At 41.0% G+C, this 19020-nt stretch overlaps 1 protein-coding gene across 2 annotated transcripts in view; it reads right to left on the bottom strand.

Moving 5' to 3' along the window:
• APBB1IP (amyloid beta precursor protein binding family B member 1 interacting protein) overlaps positions 1 to 19020 on the bottom strand; it is a 135120-nt gene that overhangs the window by 12180 nt on the left and 103920 nt on the right. For both annotated transcript variants that reach the window (XM_080641491.1, XM_080641492.1), the window contains 5 exons: positions 16009 to 16095; positions 14033 to 14176; positions 10243 to 10353; positions 1909 to 2007; positions 544 to 658 (listed from right to left, as the gene is read on the bottom strand). In XM_080641491.1, coding sequence (XP_080497617.1) covers positions 544 to 658; positions 1909 to 2007; positions 10243 to 10353; positions 14033 to 14176; positions 16009 to 16095 — 556 coding nt within the window. The remainder of the gene's footprint in view (positions 1 to 543; positions 659 to 1908; positions 2008 to 10242; positions 10354 to 14032; positions 14177 to 16008; positions 16096 to 19020) is intronic.

Below are 19020 nucleotides of genomic sequence, written 5' to 3'. Positions count from 1 at the left end.
AATTAAACCCCAACATTGTTAGCGTCTCTGATTCAAACAGCTCCTCTGCTTAAAATGAGGGATAGGATAAGTTACTTTCAAGGCTACATTCTTTCATCCTCTTCCCTGCTGTTTTCACAACTCAGGGATAATTAGTAGAAAGTGCCCTTCCACCCTCTCCTTCAAACAAGCCTCGTTTGAACTCTTCATAGCTTTTGCTCTAAGAATGTTTTACAGGCTTGTAAAGATGCTGATGAAGACACCTCCCTAGGACATCTGCCCGGACTGTCTCCTAAGGAACAAACTATAATCCCCCTGATATGTGCTCAACTTCCTTGTTGCTTAGCAACAGCCAGGGCTTAAAAGGGGAAGCCACTTTCCTTTCTTGCCCTTGTATTGATTAGCAATGCACTGGCCCTATCTCTTCATGGAAAGTAAAATAAACCCCTCTCTCTGCATCCATCTCTCCTCTCAGTTGTGAGTTCTTTCACAGTTTGCATCACCGGCCAAAACCCTAATAGTCTGAGCTTGAAGAGGTGTCAGAATTTCTGCTCTGTGTGGTACCTGTGGAAGGCGGAGTTGGTGTAGCTGCATTGACAGTGCCCAGGTTTGTCCACCGAGATGCCAGCCCAGCCTTTGCCACCGCCCGCTGATAGTTGTCATAGAGAGTCTTTCCGTACTAGGGAGGAAACACAAAAAAAAGCAAAACGTCATCTATTTACCCCAAATTCTGCACTCATTTTCAATATACATATTGAGGGGGAAAATACTTCATGAGTACTCTTTTTACTCTTTTCCCAAGTTTTTTTTTTTTAATACAGTTGATCCTTGAACAATACAGGTTTGAAATGCGTGGGTTCACTTATATACATTTCAATAAATGCCATAAATATATTTTTTCTTCTTTATAATTTTCTTAATACTATGTTTTCTCTAGCTTTATTATAAGAATACAGTATATGACACATATAACATATAAAATATGTGTTGCCATGGCTGGGTGGCTCAGGTGGCTGTAGCCTTGCCCCATACACCAAAAGGTGGCAGGTTTGGTTCCCGGTCAGGACACATACCCAGGTTGCAGGTTCGATCCCTGGTTGGGATGTGTAGTGGAGGCAACCGATTGATGTTTCTCTCTCTCAAACCAATAAGCATATCCTCCAGTGAGGATGAAAAAAAAGTGTTAATTGGTTGTTTATGTTATTGGTAATTCCAGTCAACAGGTAGGCCAGTGGTCAGCAAACTCATTAGTCAACAGAGCCAAATATCAACAGTACAACGATTGAAATTTCTTTTGAGAGCCAAATTTTTTAAACTTAAACTTCTTCTAACACCACTTCTTCAAAACAGACTCGCCCAGGTTGTGGTATTTTGTGGAAGAGCCACACTCAAGGGGCCAAAGAGCTGCATGTGGCCCGCGGTTTGCTGACCTCTGAGGTAGGCTATTAGTAAAGTTTTTGGGGAGCAAAAATTTATACCCAAGATTTTTAACTATGTTATTTCATGTGTTAAATAATTTTCCACATTAGCAGAGCCAGTTAATACTTTTACTTAGACATTAGAGGAGAGCTTTAGCTATGGAATTCTGATTATATGTCTTTGTATAATTCTACACCTTGTGTATGTAATTATACCTCATGTTTCATAATTACACACTACACTTGCAATGCTTCCCATGAGTAAACAGAGATCTGAAAAGTCTCATGTGAAAGTAAACCTCTGATTCTCAGGTCATTGGAGAGGTCTATGTTACTATCCCTGTCACCTATTTAAAAAATACAATGGGCAAATAAATAAGATCATATCGGTGGCACTGACCTATAAAGAATGGATCAACTGTTTTATAAGAACGCAAAGACTGGACCCAGGCCAAGCAGGCGGTCGGCAAATTCAAATTCAAGATAGGGTGGAGTCCAAATGCTCACTCACCTTTGCGATCCGTATTCCCGTGACCCACTGGTTTAGAGTTCTTTCATCATCACAGCAGAGATACTTGATGTACTGGGACTCCTTCTGAATTTGGGGATGCTAGAAAATAGTCATATCAAAGACCATTCATAAACTCTTCATTCATTAGTGCTTTTCAAAAAAAATTTAATTTTTTATTGAATTTATTAGGGTGCTAATAAAATCATATAGGTTTCAGGTATATAATTCTGTAATATTTCAAAAAAATTTAAAATGTGATTTCCTGAGATGGTGGCAATAGGTACTGGGAGTAATTTTAGGATTGGAAAGAGCAATACTTTTAAAATGGGCTAAATTTTGAAGGGACTTAGGAAATCTGGGACATGATTTATTATAAGCACTTCTTACTATATTATCAATTATAATTTAAATTTCTGCTTCTTTAACTTTTGAAAGCTTTCAAAACTATCATGTTTCTATCCCCACAAGAAATCTGAGTCATTTCTCCATTTATCAGATTAGGGAATTTACCTGATATAATTCTTAAGTCACAGAATTAATAATGTTTTTGTGATTCCCAGTCAATCCTAAGGTTATTTCTGTTAACTAGGAATCATACTTTCTTTTTTTAATATATTTTTATTTATTTCAGAGAGAAAGGGAGAGGGAGAGAGAGATAGAAACATCAATGATGAGAGATAATCATTATTCGGCTGCCTCCTTCATGCCCCCTACTGGGGATCGAGCCCGCAACCTGGGCATGTGCCCTTGACTGGAATCAAACCTGGGACCCTTCAGTCTGTAGGCTGATGCTTTAGAATTATCCTTTCTTAACTGTCATCTCTTACCCAAATGGGCCATTTTTGGTCTCTGGATGGATGGCCTAGAGATGCAATAATTCTGTCTATTCTCAAGTGGCAATGTCCTTGGGTGTTGCACTAGGAATCATCAGGCCTTTCCAGAGCTCACAGTCAGTGAGAACAGTGATATGGGCAGGCACGAAAGGGAAGAGAGACACAGGTCCCTGGTCAGACAATCACCCTCCACCCATCTTTCTGAATCCTCACTGCCTTTGTAATTTCTGTTTTATGTCTCTGTCTCTGGCAGCCTGTATGCTTCATGAGGGTGGGAATCATGTCTGCCATTCACTGATGAAGACCCCCAGGGCTTAATACATGGCCTGGTACATGCTCGGTATTCCAGTCCAGAGGTGGAAATAATTGCTAAGAGAAATAAACAAGTGCAGGAATTCCTGTTCGCCAGAAGTCTTATGGACATAAGGCGAGGGGCCAGCAACCAAATCTAGGTTCTGAGATGAGAACCATGTACATTTTCATGGGTCTTTATAATTTTTCATAAACTTTGAGATATAGAAAAATAATTTCCAACCATAACCATTTTGTGTGTGTGTGCTCAGGCACATGTTACCACCTCTATCTTCCTCCATGTCTCAGGGGAGTTTGTTAACCCTGCTAGGATCAGCACAGAATTGTGGGTGGTGCTGAAAGCGAGATGGAATGCTAAGAGAGCCGGAAGCAGCTTCCGTGGGCAGGAAGGGTGTGAAGCTGTCCACTCTCCTCTCAGGGTATTTACTGCACAGATCTCCCCACTGCACTTTTGCTTTTGGCTTAATCACTGACCTTCAAGGAAGTGGCTATTTCCAAGGGCATTGTGCTTTGAACTTCAGTTTGAATCTGAGAAGCAGCATTTGGAGTAGTCACCTTGCTGATCTATCTAATGGCACAGCTAGTAAGAGTCAGTGGTATTGCTGACTGTGCCCAGAACCAATAACAAGACCCACAGAGACTTGGAGAGCTTGGTGAGAGGTTAGTAATTTTTGGTTTTAAAAATGAGAAAACCGAGGCTCAGACAATTTACTATATATTTTACCCCATGGTCCACTAGAAGCTTGGAATCTCTTGTCCTACCCCCTAGAATTCACGCATTTTTATCAAGCTATTAAGCCAAAATTCCAGACTCTAAAGATGCCTCAGAAAAATTCAGAAATTATAAAGAATTCCTCCTTTTTGCCTTTGAGCCAATTGATGAAAATCTACCTTTATACTTTTACTAGAGGCCCAGTGCACTCCCTCCCTTCCCCCAGCCACCTGCTTCCGGCCAGGGCCTCCCTTCCTTCCCCCCAGCCGGCCTCGCCCCCTGGTCGAACTCCCGCAAGAACACCTGGTCAAGGGGACAATTTGCATATTACGCTTTTATTACATAGGATCTTTTTTTTAAAGATCATTGATTGGCTGCCTCCTGCACGCCCCCTACTGGGGATCAAGCCCGCAACCTGGGCATGTGCCCTTGACTGGAATTGAACCCGGAACCCTTCAGCCCACAGGCTGAGGCTCTATCCACTGAGCCAAACAGGCTAGGGCTATACTTTTATCCTTGCATAAACTGTTGCCTTTACTGAGGTCACTCAGCCCTCAGAATTTGTGTCAGCATCACTTGAACCAGTTCCACAGGTTTCCTCTCTCCTGAGCTCCACATTAGGCTCCTGGATGTTGCCTGTCCTTTTCCATTCTGGCTGGCAGATGGCAACACACACTTTTCAATGTGTTTTGAATGTGTAACACCATTTTATTGGGGTTCAATGCTTCCTCATTAATTCTGAACATTAGATTTCATTTTTGTAAATGTTATCCCAACTAAACATCCCCGTTTGAGTCCCTTAAAAGTGAAATTGACCATCAACTCAAATAGTGTGATCCACCAGCAAAAAAAGGATTTGTTACATTAATTAATCAGAAGGTCACTGATGAAAAGTACACTAATCCGAGGACTCATTCCCTGAATGGAATGTGACATTCCACAGATGCCCGCAGTACTCCTTTCAACAATAAAGCTCACAGAACTAAGCCAAAGTCCTCTTTCAGCACCAGAAACACAGTTCCCTCACCTGGAACAACGTTCTTGTTCTGACTGTCAAATAAGAGGGGAAAACATGGTCACTTCAGCAACTTAATGTTTATAATTGTTCTTAGAAAGCAGGTTTGTGTTTTTTCTGAGAAATTAAAAAAGGTGACATTGTTACTTTGGTTTTGCCATATTAAAAGTATTTATTTATTTATTTGGTGCATGCCATGTGAGAGCCAGGCTCCCAGGGGCAGACTATAACTTGCATTGTGCTTGCAGTGAAATGCACAAAGCAACTTAAGTAGAGGTATCCACATAAATAGCACAATAAACAATTTCATCCAAATAGAGTAAAATGTGGTCATTCACTTAAACACATGGCTTTTGAGCATAAAAGAGAGGCAAGAACTCTTGAACTTGCGTTCTATCAGTGGCTCCTTCTATGATGAGGAGACAGATGTACAGACCCTGGTTCATTTTATCCAACATTAGTGGGGGAACCTCACTGATATCCTTACACCACATGTATACATGCAGCAGAATTAAAAATCAGATGACCTCGAGGGCCTCTTGCAAATGCTCAGGTTTTATGGTTCTAAGATGAGTTACCTGGTAGACACCAGGCTCCTTCCCGGCTCCCTTGTTAACACAGAAATCCTTTTGGCTCCCCAGCCATAATAGAGCAAGTCACTGTGCTGGTTCTCCAGTCATATTTTGGGACCTTGCCAAGGGGTTTACTGCCTAACTGAGCTTTTTGTTGCAAAATTATTTGCAAAGGGGTTTAAGGGAAAAAATGCTGGTTCAGTGCTACAAGCTAGACTCTTTTGCAATTGGTTTGATTGTTCCTACCATAAAAAGAGAGAAGCTCAGCATGGAGCACAGAGGTCGGGGCAATTGCAGAACATTACTGTTAAAAGGGAACTTACAGATCCTCTAACTTACAAATGAGGAAACCAAGTGCCACAGAGAGTAAGCCATTTGTCCAAGTCCAAAGAGAGTGGCAGAACCCTATCTAGAACGGAGGCCCCACACATTCAACAAATACTTCTGGGTGTTAAGAAATATATCAACTGCTGGGTAAATAAAGATGAGTAGGAGGCTCACCCCGTAATTACCAGTAGAAGGGGTGCCTGGGGAATAAAAACCTTCTTGGCTGGACTTATCAGTCAGTGTGTGTCCGTGGAATCATGCAATCTTCTTCTTCTTTTATTTATTTTTAAATAGATTTTTATTGATTTTAGAGAGAAGGAGAGGGAAAGAAAGATAGAAACATCAATGATGAGAGAGAATCATTGATTAGCTGCCTCCTCCACGCCCCCTACTGGGGATCGAGCCCATAACCCAGGCATGTGCCCATGACCAGAATCGAACTGGGACTCTTCAGTCTGCAGGCCAATGGCTATCCTCTGAGCCAAACTGGCTAGGGTGGAATCATGCAGTTCTTAACATAATTCTCTATATTTTGAATTCCTTTTGAAATGTATGTATGTATTTTTTGAATTCTGTAAATCTGCTTATCCCAATTAAATATTTGAATATCAACAATTCTTTTCATAGTGGACAGAAAGGGAAATATGTGACCAAAATGTTCATAAACAAATAAGTTCTCCAAATGGTGACAGAGCCTTATACTCAGCAAATTATTAAATATTCCCAATATTTCGGGAAGGAACTGACAAGCATGCAAAAGAGCAAAATGAGCAGGGTGATGGCACATGAAGAAATTGGCTTGAAGACAGATCATTGTTGTGAGAAAGAAGGAAATACATGTTCCGCTAGGGACATTGATGTTTCTATTTCTCTTTCCCTCTCCTTCTGCCCTGACTCTTGTTGGTTCCTAGGTCCATGAGTTCTGCGGGCTTCTCCACCTCTGAGCTTTCTTCCCCAATTCTTTCCTGGAGACATAGGCCTTGGAGATGAGGGTTTTAAAAGTTCAAGTCCAATACCCTGGGTCTCAGCATTCCATTTGCAGCAAAGCCCAGGATAACCTGTGTCCCAGTCTGATAATTCAACTTAAGCCATGACTCTAGGACCTAGTCCCAAATATGTGTATTGGCACAGGAAGCTGAGTCTGTTCACTGTGTCTAAAGTCCCATCTTGGGGACTTCTAGGCCCGAAATCTTGTCTTTCTCCAGCCAGCCATCCCTGCTCCAGTCCATGGCCCTGGTGTTGGAGCTTGGGCCCTTGCTCCTTCTGACAGCTTTTATCCTGTTTGTCCACTAGGGAGGGTATTTCATCACCAGCTAAGTCCTGACTGTTGATGTTTAGACTTAGGACACTGACCTTAAGAAAAATGGAGATTCCTGGGCCCCATCCTTAAATATGTTGATTCAATGAGTTCAGGGCCCTGGAATCTGTATTCAGCCAGTTTACTGACCAGCATTTCAGAACTTTTCTCCAGAATCTTCTCACTACTCGAGAGATGTGGGCAACACTTCAGAGATGAAGTGCATAGAACTGTCCACATGGAAATGAGGGCCTCCATTCTGGTAATTTCTCAGGGTCTCAGGATTCCAAACGTGGGCCACAGGGTCAGATAGGAACACAATGAAGACACGGTTCAAGGGCGCTGGCGGTGGTGTACAGTGGGAAGAGAAGATACTTTGTTTCCTAATAAATAGTGTCTGAGAGAGTAGCGGCCTCTGAGGCTCCACCTTGCATCTCATTCTGGTTCCATGACAAACCCAGGACCCTTCAGTCCGCAGGCCAATGCTCTATCCACTGAGCCAAACCAGCTAGGGCTGAATGAATGAATCTTGCTCTCTCTCTTTCCTCAGTCCCTTTACAGCCATTATCCTGGGACTACTCTGTCTAGGGCAGGCTTCTCGACAGCAGCACTGCTGACATTTGTGAGCATCTAACCCTTTGTTGTGAAGTTGCCTTGTGTATTGTAGGGTATTTAGTGGTGTCCCTGGCCTCTACCCATCAAATGTAAGCAGTAACAGCCCCCCTCAAGTCATGACAAACAAAAATGTCTCTAGATATTGATAAAGGTCTGCTGGGGGCAAAATGCCCCTAGTTGAGAGATTCTGGGGGAGTAGCAGGCTAATTGAGCTAGGACAGTGGTTGTTGTTATTACTATCCTATATAATAAAAGCCTAATATGCTAAGTGTCCAGTCGACTGTTTGGCCATTCAACCAATCAATATGCTAATGATATGCTAAGGTCACTCAACCACTTGCTATGATATGCACTGACCACCGGGGGCAGACAGTCAACCAGTCTACTAGTCGCTATGGTGTGCACTGACCACCAGGGGGCAGACGCTCCGACTGGTAGATTAGCTTGCTGCTGGGGTCCTGCAGATTGGGACTGAGCAAGATGAGCTGGACACACCCTGGAGCCCTCCTGCAGACCCTCCCCGGCTGGCCAACCTCCCGCGTCTCTCCCCAGCCCAATTGTGCATTGGTGGGGTCCCTCGGCCTGGCCTGCTCCTCTTGCAATCCAGAACATCTCGGGGGATATTGGAGAGCCGGTTTCAGCCCGATCCCACAGGGGGAGCACCGCTCAGCCAGAAGCCAGGTCATAGCTGGTGAGCGCAGTGGCGGTGGCGGGAGCCTCTTGGGAAGCGGGCCTAAGCCATCAGTTGGATATCCCCTGAGGGCTCCTGGACTGCGAGAGGGCACAGGCCAGGCTGAGGGATCCTCCCCTCCCCCTGAGTGCATGAATTTCGTGCACCAGGCCTCTAGTTTGTAATGAAAGTGGGTGGTCAGTAATGACAAAGAGGACTATGGATGTCTAAATAAAAAACACCCATTATCCTGGGTCCTCAATGAAGGCAATCACTTCAACCAATTACTTGATAATAATAATCTCTATATATATAAAAGGCAAATAGACCAGAACAACCGAACAACTGAACCAGTGTCGCTACGACGTGCACTGACCACCAGGGGCCACACTCAGAACATGGCAGGCATCAGCAGCAGGTGGCAGAGTGTGGAACAAGGTGGGCATCGGGTGTGGTGGGATGATGGAGCAGGTGAGTGGGTGCGCCAGACCAAAGTGGGGCGCTGGTCACTGTCATTGGGGCGAGCCTCTGGTGGTTACTGAAAATTCTTTGCTCTTACGCCACAGTCCTGCCTGGCGCTCGCACCTGCTGCCGGTGCCAGCCCTGCTCGCACCCACTGCTGGCGCCTGGTGCCAGTCCCGATTGCTCGGCGCCATCAGCGGGTGCAAGTGGAGGCTGCTGGCCCCAATCACCCCTGAGGGCTTCTCCACCTCCCCCCTGCTCCTGAGGGGTGATCGAGGCAGTAGCCGCTGCTGGCACCTGCTGACGGTGCCAGCGCTGTGGCAGCAGTGGGAGTGGGGCTGCCGGCAGACAGGGGACCAAGGGCTGCGGCAGGAGGGGCCGTGTGGAGGCACGGAGGATGGGCCGAGACCCAGCCCTGTGCCCACTGCAGCCTCGCAGCCCACAGTTCCTTTCAAGGTGCATGAATTTGTGCACTGGGCCCCTAGTAATCTACACTATTAAAAGAGCAACATACCTTCACGACACCCACCAGCCAATCAGGAACGAATATGCAAATTAACCCAACAAATATGGCGGGTTAATTTGCATACACAGGTGCCGAGCGGCCGGGGGCGGGGCACCCCGGCTGCTCCGGGGCCTCTGGGAAGCATGGGAAGGCAGGAAGGCAGCTCTGGGCCGGAGGGAAAAGGCAGCTCCGGGCGGAGCGAAAATGCGGCTCCGGCCAGAGCAAAGGTGGTGCCGGCAGCCAGGGGAAGGAAGGCCCATTCTTGCATGAATCTTGGTGCATCAGGCCTCTAGTAAATAAATAAGAGTAAATGTGTAGGGAGATATCACTTAGCAGTCTTATTAAATAAGACTGAGCCCAATTATTGTATTTCACTAAGAAAAACTCCCAAAAACTATCATGAAAAAATTTTTTTTCCTAGTTTTTGTGTTTTTTGTATTTTTCTAGGAAATCTCATCAAGTTCCTAATTTCTAAAATCTTCTTACAATGGAATAAGGGCCCACTAAGTAAAGAACTGAAAAATTTATTCAGTATTATCAATAAAATTGTACATAAAATTTGTTCAAAATGTAGAGCTTTCATTTTCATAAGCAATGAAGAAGCCCATACAGATTCACTTTACTTTTTTTTCTTTTTCTTTCTTTTTTAAAAAATTGGTTAATAAAATTATATAGGTTTGAGGTGTTTATTGTATTGTGTGTTCACCACCCCAAGTACAGCCTCCTTCCATCACCATTTACCCGTCCCCCCACTTTATCCTCTTCTACCTTCCCCATTCCACCTCCCCTCTGATAATCGCCAAGCTGTCACACAGATTCACTGTAAAGTTTTAGACTTGGGAAATGATCTGAGCTGGTAGAAATGTTTCCTCCTTTCCTATGTTGTTTTAAAATAAAAAGCTTACTATTTATACTTGTGGTTAACTATATGACATTTGACATTTTTTTTTCCTTAAAAGGAAATATTAACTCACATTGCAAATAGACATAAAGTAAGGACTTCTTACAACATACCTTTAAAACAAAGCAGTAGTCAGTGGGTGCTTTATATTTCATTTTACACTGAATCCCATAGTAAATGTTGACATTTTCGAACTGTATAAAACACGCCAGATCTCGAGATGTCTGAAAGAGAAGGAAAAAAACAAACCTTAACACAGTTGACGGTTAATATTTTTCCAAGGTTGTTCTTGAGGGCACAACTAGAGTGATATTTTAGTGGAAAAATGTTGCATTTTAGGTAATTTATTGAAGCATCTATCATGTTTAGTTTTCTAAATGCCAAGCCTGCATTTTAAGAGGCGAAGGAGTTCACCTAAGGCAAAACAGCGTGCCACAGGCCCAAGAATGGAGTGAAAGATTATACTGCTGTTCTGGCACCTGCACATGGACTCCCAGGGTCAGAGCTGACTGGTTAACCTTGAGGCATTATTACTGACAAGACAAGGTGACGAGCCACTTTATCAGAAATGTCATTTTGGCTTTTACCATTCTAAGTCACTGATGGATTTCATGATTGAGCATTAAAAAAAAAAAAAGTCCCCTTCAGGAGGAACAATGAGAGGTAAATGTGATGCTCAGGAAAATAGCATCTTCACACACTTCTTCCGGAAGAAAAAAGATTCCTTTCATACTTTCTCTTTATTGTCCATGTTGTTGCTATGGAAACAGAAACCTCTCCCCCCTGTATAATATGCATTGTGAAGACTGAGACCTCTAATCTACATATTTGCTTACACTTTAGTTACAAATTTGTTCTATTACTCTCCCCCCATCACATTCTATAATTCTTTACCTAGTTAGTGAATAGAGAGTGAAGGGCAGAATTGCTACACCTCAGTGCCCAATTATTCCTTTATTTATGGTGGTTTTTTTTTTCTTATATGATATTTTCTTCTGGATTTTCAAAGTTTAAAGTTTTTAATTAGAAAAAGAAAACATACTCATTATAATTTAAAGAACAATGCATATATACCTAATAAAATGAAAATCTTCTTTCATCATTCCTTTTTCTAATTCCACTCTTTTCTCCATAAATACTATTGTTAATAGTTTAGTAGTACCCTTCCACATGTTTTTGGGTAAGCATTTATACACATATGTATGTGGAGATACCCCCACATACATACATACGTATTCTTACACACACACAATTTTTGAAACATGAGTGAAATTTTACTATAAATACTGTTTTATACCAATTTACCTTTCAACCTCTGTGCAAGAGAGTGCCATTTTTCTTACCCACTCCTGCTGAAATTTGGATATTATCAATATTGTTAATATTATCAATCTCATGGGAGGAAATATTTCACTATTTAATTTACATTTCCCTGCTTTTAATAAGTTAAAATAAATTTTAACTTATTCAGTGGCTACTGATATTTTTTCTGTCAATTCTCACTAAATAAGCTTTGCCCTTTTTTATGAGTATGTTTACCTTGTTCTTATTGATTTGCTGAACTCTTTGTATTTTCTTGGTCTTTATACTTGGTTATACATGCTGCAGATGTACTCTCAGACTCTATAGCTAGTCTTTAATTTCTTGTTTGGATCTTTGGTCACGAGGAATTAAGAACAACCTGTCAATTTTCTCCTTAAAATCTTGGGTTTTTAGTCTTGCTTAAGAAGGCGACTCCACCCCTAAATTATGAAAATATTAATGTATATTTCTTCTAAGATTTTATATTCCCTTTTCCCTAAATGTGTTTAATTAATCTAGAATTTAATTTAGAACATGGTATAAGGCCCAAATCTATTTTTCCAAGTGGGTGTACATTTTTTCAATGTTATTTATTGAATACCACATTCCCCCCCATTGCTGTAAAATGCTTACTTTAATTTTCTTTCTACTACATGGCTCTCTGTTCATCTGCTTGTCTCTACCTGTCCTACTTTTATGTAATGTTTTTTTGAGGAGGAATTCTACCTTAATGTTCTTCACAATTTTTGGGGTGTCATCTTTCTGATTAATTTTAGAAACAGTCTGTGAACTTCAAGTAAAATGAATCCAACTGAAATTTTTCTTGGGATTGAATATATAGAAAATTTGGGGGGAAGAATTAATCTTTCCATCTAGTAACATGTTACATTTCTATTTATTCAGTTATTTCACTTCCTTTATTAAATTTTATATTTTATGCCATATAAGCCTTCAACATTTCTTGTTGGTTATTAGGCATTTTATATTTTTTATTTCTACTATGCATGAAGCCTTTTGCATTATATTTTAATTTGCATATTGTTTGTGTAAAGGAAAACAATTTCTTATTTGGTAAGTTTATTTGGTCCTTATAGTTTCCATTGAGTGTCTTATATAGTTAGATAGACAATTGTGTCAACTGTGAATAAAGATAATTTTTGCCTCTTCTATTCCAATAATTACATTTTTATTCTTTTTCTTGACTTACTGGCTAATTTCTCCACTCCACTGTTAGTAGCAGTTGTGAGAGAAAGTATGTTGTCCTATTGTAACATCACTAAGGGGGTTGTTTGTAGTAGGTTTATCTATGTCTCATTTATATGTGAATGCCAAAGACATAGCATTTCTAAAATAAAACAAATCATTAGTGGGTCAACTGTGACATCCCCCGAGTAGGACTGGACTGAAGATGGCACAGCTGGGACTGTATCAGTAGGAGCAGTAGCTGCCTTGGACCAAGCATTACCCATAATGCCTCTCCTGCATTCCAATAGAGATAACATTGTCTTACAGATTCTGGGAGCAGACCTGCATATTCACCAGGATTTCACCTGCATGGGGTTGTGGGTCAAGCAAATCAGAAGAAACCTGCAATTTGTAAATATGCCATTTGGTGGTGTCCTGGATTGGGCAGTGCAGGCAAAATGTTCTGGCTCACCCCAGATATAGATGAGAGACATTCTAAAGTTTTAAAAGTTAAACAAAAGGTGGAAAAGCCCTGAGCCTCTAAGAAGGGTCTTTGAAAAAGATAATGGTCAAAATGAGAGTTAAAATGATATTTCAAAGAAGAACTTACTCTATGCTTGTAGATTTGAGGCACTAACTCTGAATCATCAAGCAAAAGTTAAATGACATCTGAGGAACTCTGCTAAATTAGGAAAATGCACATAGTACACCACAGAAGACAACTCAATATTCAGAGGTTAAGGGCTAAAATCTAAATGAAGATCTATCAAGACTTCTAATACCTCTACGATTCCAGATAAAAGAAATTTTACTATGACTATAGAACAAAATAGTCAATACAGGGGGGAAAGTTCTCAGGAGTAAGTATACAAAGTAACAAATTAATCTCTAGAAAAATACTTTGGGCATAATTTTTTTGTTGTGGTTGTTAATCCTCACCCAAGGATTTTTTATTTTTTATTTATTTATTTTTTAGAGAGAGTAGAAGGGAGGGGGAGAGACAGAGAGAAACATCAAGTGAGAGAGACACATTGATTGGTTGCCTTCTGCACCCACTCTGACTGGGGCCAGGGATCAGGCCTGCAACTGAGGTACGTACCTTTGATAAGAATCAACCCCAGAACTCTTCAGTCTGTGGGCTGACTCTCTATCCATTGAGTCAAACTGGCTAGGTCTTGGTCATAATTTTTGAAACCTGACTTTAAACAGATAAAATTCTTCACCTTCAAGAGAGAGCTATAGGAAATATTACAAGAGGATTTTTATAAATCTATCCCAATAGGGTAAATATTAGTATAAATATTGTAATAACATCACTCCCACAACAAAGTAAATGTATTTAAATTGCCACCTGAAGATTTCTTTAGTTTCACTTCCATGACACTTTTTTTTTACTAGATTTTTTTCCTTTCTAACCTTAGTCTTCCCTTTGGGTACATAATAAATTCCAGAAGCTCGTAAAAGGAAATAGCGCCTTTTCCAGGATTTCTTTCCATCTTCTTTCAAATAAAGAGCTCCTTCAAGTTCTGGCACAATGACAGATGTTCCACAGAAACTTTCCTGAAATCGAGATTCCAATTATATAAACACATGAAAGGTAAAATAAATTTTGTTCACATTTAAACAAACTGTGGCAAACCAGCCTTTAAGTTAATAGTCATTTTTGTCTATAGCTCTGATTGAAGGTATCTATATATATAAAAGCCTAAGCAACTGTTATGACCAAACGACTGCAATGACTGGTCGACCAGTCGCTATGACGCTCACTGACCACCAGGGGCCAGACGCTCAATGCAGGAACAGCCCCCTGGTGGTCAATGTACTCCCACAGCCAACCTCCTGCCACCAGCCAACCTCCCACCGCTGGCCAACCTCCCGCAGTCCCTCCCCTGTCCCTCCCCCCAGCTGGCAGGCCCTGATCGGCCCCACCCTGATAGGGACTGTGAGAGACAGCCCGATCAGCCCTGATCGCTGGCCAGGCCTAGGGACCCCACCCGAGCATGAATTTGTGCACTGCGCTTCTAGTATATTTATATTGCATGCTGTTTGACTAAAGAGAGTGAGAACTCCATGGTGCTTAAGAGTTCTGGCTGCTGAATTAGACTTCAAGGCTTCTTGACCACTTAGCACTGTGACAGTGGGAAAGTAACTAAACCTCAGTTTCTTTCCTTGCAAAATGGAGCAATAATAGCCCCAACCCCATAAGGAAATTTGTGAGTATCCAAAGGGTCTTATAAGTTGGTAAATTAAAAAATTATTACTTTTCCTGTAAGCAAAAAAGATTACTATTTCACTGCTAGGAAATAAAAAAATTGCAATGTATAATTCTATACATAAAATATATGTATGTTAATAACTTATTCTTGGGATGGTTTTCTTATCAAAAAATGAAGAAGGCAATTATTAATACTATACAATCTGAAAAGATAGTGCCTAAGTACATTTTCTAGATGTGGATTTTCAAATGTCAAAACTTGCATAGATTTATAGATCTTAGTAAATTTCTTTTAAAAAGCAATGTAGTAAAATTGCATATTATTTCATCTTTCAGTTCAAATACTCAAACTTATTTTTTTTGCTTTCTATTTTATAACTCTCAGTCTCCTTTCATTCAGTCTCATAAAGGTAGAATAACTTATTTTAAATCCTCACCTGAGGATATTTTTTCCATTGATTTCTATAGTGTAATAATTCAGTAAGACTCCGGAAACCAAGGTGCTTGGACTTGTACAATAACACAGTAACCTCAGCAGGCAGAGCCAGCCTTGTATCAGGTCTCTAACCCCAAATCTCTGACTTCCTGCCACACCTGGTTGCTGGAAGAACACCTTAGAATTCACTCTAAAGCAGATTTGGAAATCCTTACATCTGACTTCTATGGCGCACTTAAATGATGAATCATAAAGAATGTTAGGAGATGAGTTTTATGCAGATTTTTAAGTCTTTTAGTCAAGAATTACTAATCCAACTGCATGAAGAGTAAAATATACTATCTAAAGCCATACTATTAAAAAATATGTTTTTATTGAATTTATAGAGAGAGGAAAGGAGAGGGACAGAGAGGTAGAAATATCCTGCACACCTCCTACTGGGGATCGAGCCTGCAACCCAGGCATGTGCCCTGACTGGGAATCGAACCTGGGCCTCTTGGTTCCTGGGCTGACACTCAATCACTGTGCAGGCTGGGCTAAAGCCATACTTTTAAACAAATGACTCAAATAACCAATTTAATTATATAAATATCTATAATTTAGTAATAATGTGATTTTCAAACCCCAAGTTAACATTTCAGTGTGTCTCAGAATCACCCATTGTTTTGAGAAGCAAATAATTTAAAAAATAGATACAGTTAACATCCTCCTCTTTTCTTCTATTGTGCAAAATTAACTTACCTCCAGTAAGCATTCCTTGTTCTTGGCATTCATCTTCTCATTTGTTTCCTTGCTTTCTTTTTTTCCTTTGTTATCCAAGTAAAAATTCTAAATAAAATATTAAAAGATCAGATCAGTTAGTCTTCATCACCGTGCCAGCCACAGAGGGACTCATGGCCTTGCTGGAGAGAGATGCACCTGTAGGAAATAACCTGGGAAGCACAGCGTGTGCTCTCTGTCAACCACACGCTCACTGAGGCCTCCTGAGTGCAGGCTGCCGCATGACTGGGCAGAAGTACACCTCTCTCTCCCATAGTGTGCCATCAACGAGGAAACAAACATAAGATTGAAAACACTGGCAGAGGATACGACCTCTTTGGGTTGTTAAATTCCGTGATCTAGATTTAGAACATGTGGAAAGCTGGAAGCGGGGAGGCCTGGGGCTGGACTGAAGGTGGAGCGCATGTTCCACGTCCAGGAGGGAGCCACTCGGCTGGTGGACGCCGTGTACGATTCCAAGGCCCGGTGGGCTAGAGCTCTGGCTTAGCAAGAGAAGCCTGAAGTCTGGATTTTTATAAATGCTGGCAACTAATTTTAATTTTAAAAACTGTGGGTCAATCACAATGCAGGGGGTGCTGCTAGGCAACTCCTTAGGACAGACAGAAGTAGAGAGGGCATTTCTTGAAAGAGAGCCAGCCTAACCAAGGCAGGGAAGACCATGGCACTCACAAATGGGCACGTGTTCTCTAAGCAGAGTTTGTACAAATCTAGGCTTCATAACTTGTTAATACTGACTATCGATAAGGCGGTTGGAACTAAATGTTAAATGCGTACGTTTCAAAAAAATCATAATCATACAAGGGCTACATTTTACATCACCAGTGCAGCTGAAGTGTTAATGTCAAAGTGATTAGTATGAGCGACCACTGCCATAGTTGAGGACTTTCATGTGAAAATGTAGAGCAGTGGTTCCCAACCTTTTTTGGCCATGCCCCACCTAAGCACCTCTAAATCCTGATGCCCCCCGCCTTGTGGCATATAATTCTTATTATTCCAAAAGTGAACTCCTATTCACATGGAGGAAGCCTAAAAGGCTATTAACTTGGTCTAAACAAGCTTCCAAAGAACATGGCATCCATGAAAGAGAAAAATAAAAGAATGAAAGGACAGCTGAAGTACTGAGGAAGAAATCACTAAGAAATTGCTTAAAAATAATAATATGAAGTGATATGAAAAAATAGCAAATAAAGTTTCAAAACATATAATAGAGAACTGAAATGCATAAATATGTCACAATATATACTTATATCCTATATATGAGGAACCTAAAACCATAACCAATACAAAAAAATCACTGTTAATAACTCATTCTCGAATTGGCCCCCTTAAAAATCAAATTGCCCCTCTGTGGGGCATGTGCCCCACATTGGGAATGATGGATATAGAGTTTTATAAAATAATACATAAAAAATGTATTAAAACTAGAACATATACCTCTGGAGCACAGTGAATAAATTAAGGACCCTCCTGAATGGAGACACAGAAGTTTATTTGTACCAGAGGAGTGTTTCTGCATGTGATCCCTGGACCACCTTGTTGCTCAATAAAATTCATGGTCCTGGCCTCCCAACATACTAAACGGAAATTTCTGGTGCAGGGCCTGGGGATCTGAATTCTGACATTCTTCCTGGATAAATTTTATTCCTATTGAAGTTTGAGAACAGAATATACTGGACACAGAGTTAGGAAGCAAACTGTAGGCAAATAAAATTTGCAAAATTAGGATATCTCCCAAAAGTAGCAGGCATAAAAATGGTGACTTAAACAGAGGGAAAATGTCAAGTACAATTCCTTTGATAATTTTTATTGAATTATCTTGTAATATGTTTTCAAGGCTTTTAACTTTTACTTGTTATTAAGATGGATAGTAGATTGTGAATTAATGTGACTTCATATAGAGTTCAGAAACTATCTTAATTTTACATGTTTGGCTTGAAGACTATGACTAGCTATAATTGATAACATATACTACCTGCCAGGACTCTACACTAAGGCCTTACAGGTATGCTTTTCATTTCAGCCATTCAAGAACAACCCCATAACATAGGTGCCGTTGCTATGATAAAGATCGGGAAGCAGAGGATTAAGTGATTTGCCCAAGGCAGGTCAGTGCCAGAGCTTTGAGTTTTTCTTAAGTTTTCTCAGCTCTAAATCCCACGGAGAGAAGCCAGCGCAGCGGTGTGGATGTACTTAATGCCACTGACTGTAACTTAAAAATGATTAAAATGGTAAATTCTACATTATGCACCGGTATATTTTACCACCACAAAAAAAACTCGAGATGACCTAGTCATGCGCGTGAATGCAGAGAGGGCCGCCAGCAAGCACATCTTGCTTGAGGGTCCTGGAAACGTACAAGTTGAAAGAATGAAACGAGAACACTCCATGGCATGTGCTTTTCATCCTCATCTGGGAACAGGAGAGTGTGTGTCACCCTCTGCAGGGACAGATAAGGGTCTTTCTAAACTGTGAAGGGCCCCACTTATTAGGGTCAGGATCTGAGCCATGTCTTTCTCTGAGACTTTTTTCTCTGAGATCCCTCTCTTTTCAACTTCTGAATAACTTCTTTCCCCTTTCCAAGTGACGATGCTATGCTGTGCTTTTGTTCTGATGAAAATGCAAAACTACAAAGTAAATCTGAGCTGGGGAACAGGAGGGTGGTCCTTAGAAGGGACTGACTGTCTTTGGCCAGGACTTCCACCTGTCACCTGGTCAGCCGACTCACTGCGAGCTGCTCTGTAGCAAGCAGCAGAACTCAGAAGTTAATTCATTATCTGTTGCAAAAGAAACTGGACAATCAGGTGAATTCAGTCACAGCTTGATCCTTTCGCATAGATTCTGAAAATGCAAGATTTGGGACAGCTGGGTAGGAAAGAAACAGCAAATACATTACTTACTTAAATAGAACCTTCTTGGAATAAAGAGTAAATCAAGCAAACAGTTATCAGTCCAAAAATAAATATTTGTGAGTAC

Source organism: Plecotus auritus, assembly GCF_963455305.1.
Source record: "Plecotus auritus genome assembly, chromosome: 1".
Lineage (NCBI taxonomy): Eukaryota > Metazoa > Chordata > Mammalia > Chiroptera > Vespertilionidae > Plecotus > Plecotus auritus.
Note: the sequence above shows the minus strand (reverse complement) of the source record. Positions and strands in the feature narration are given on the sequence as shown.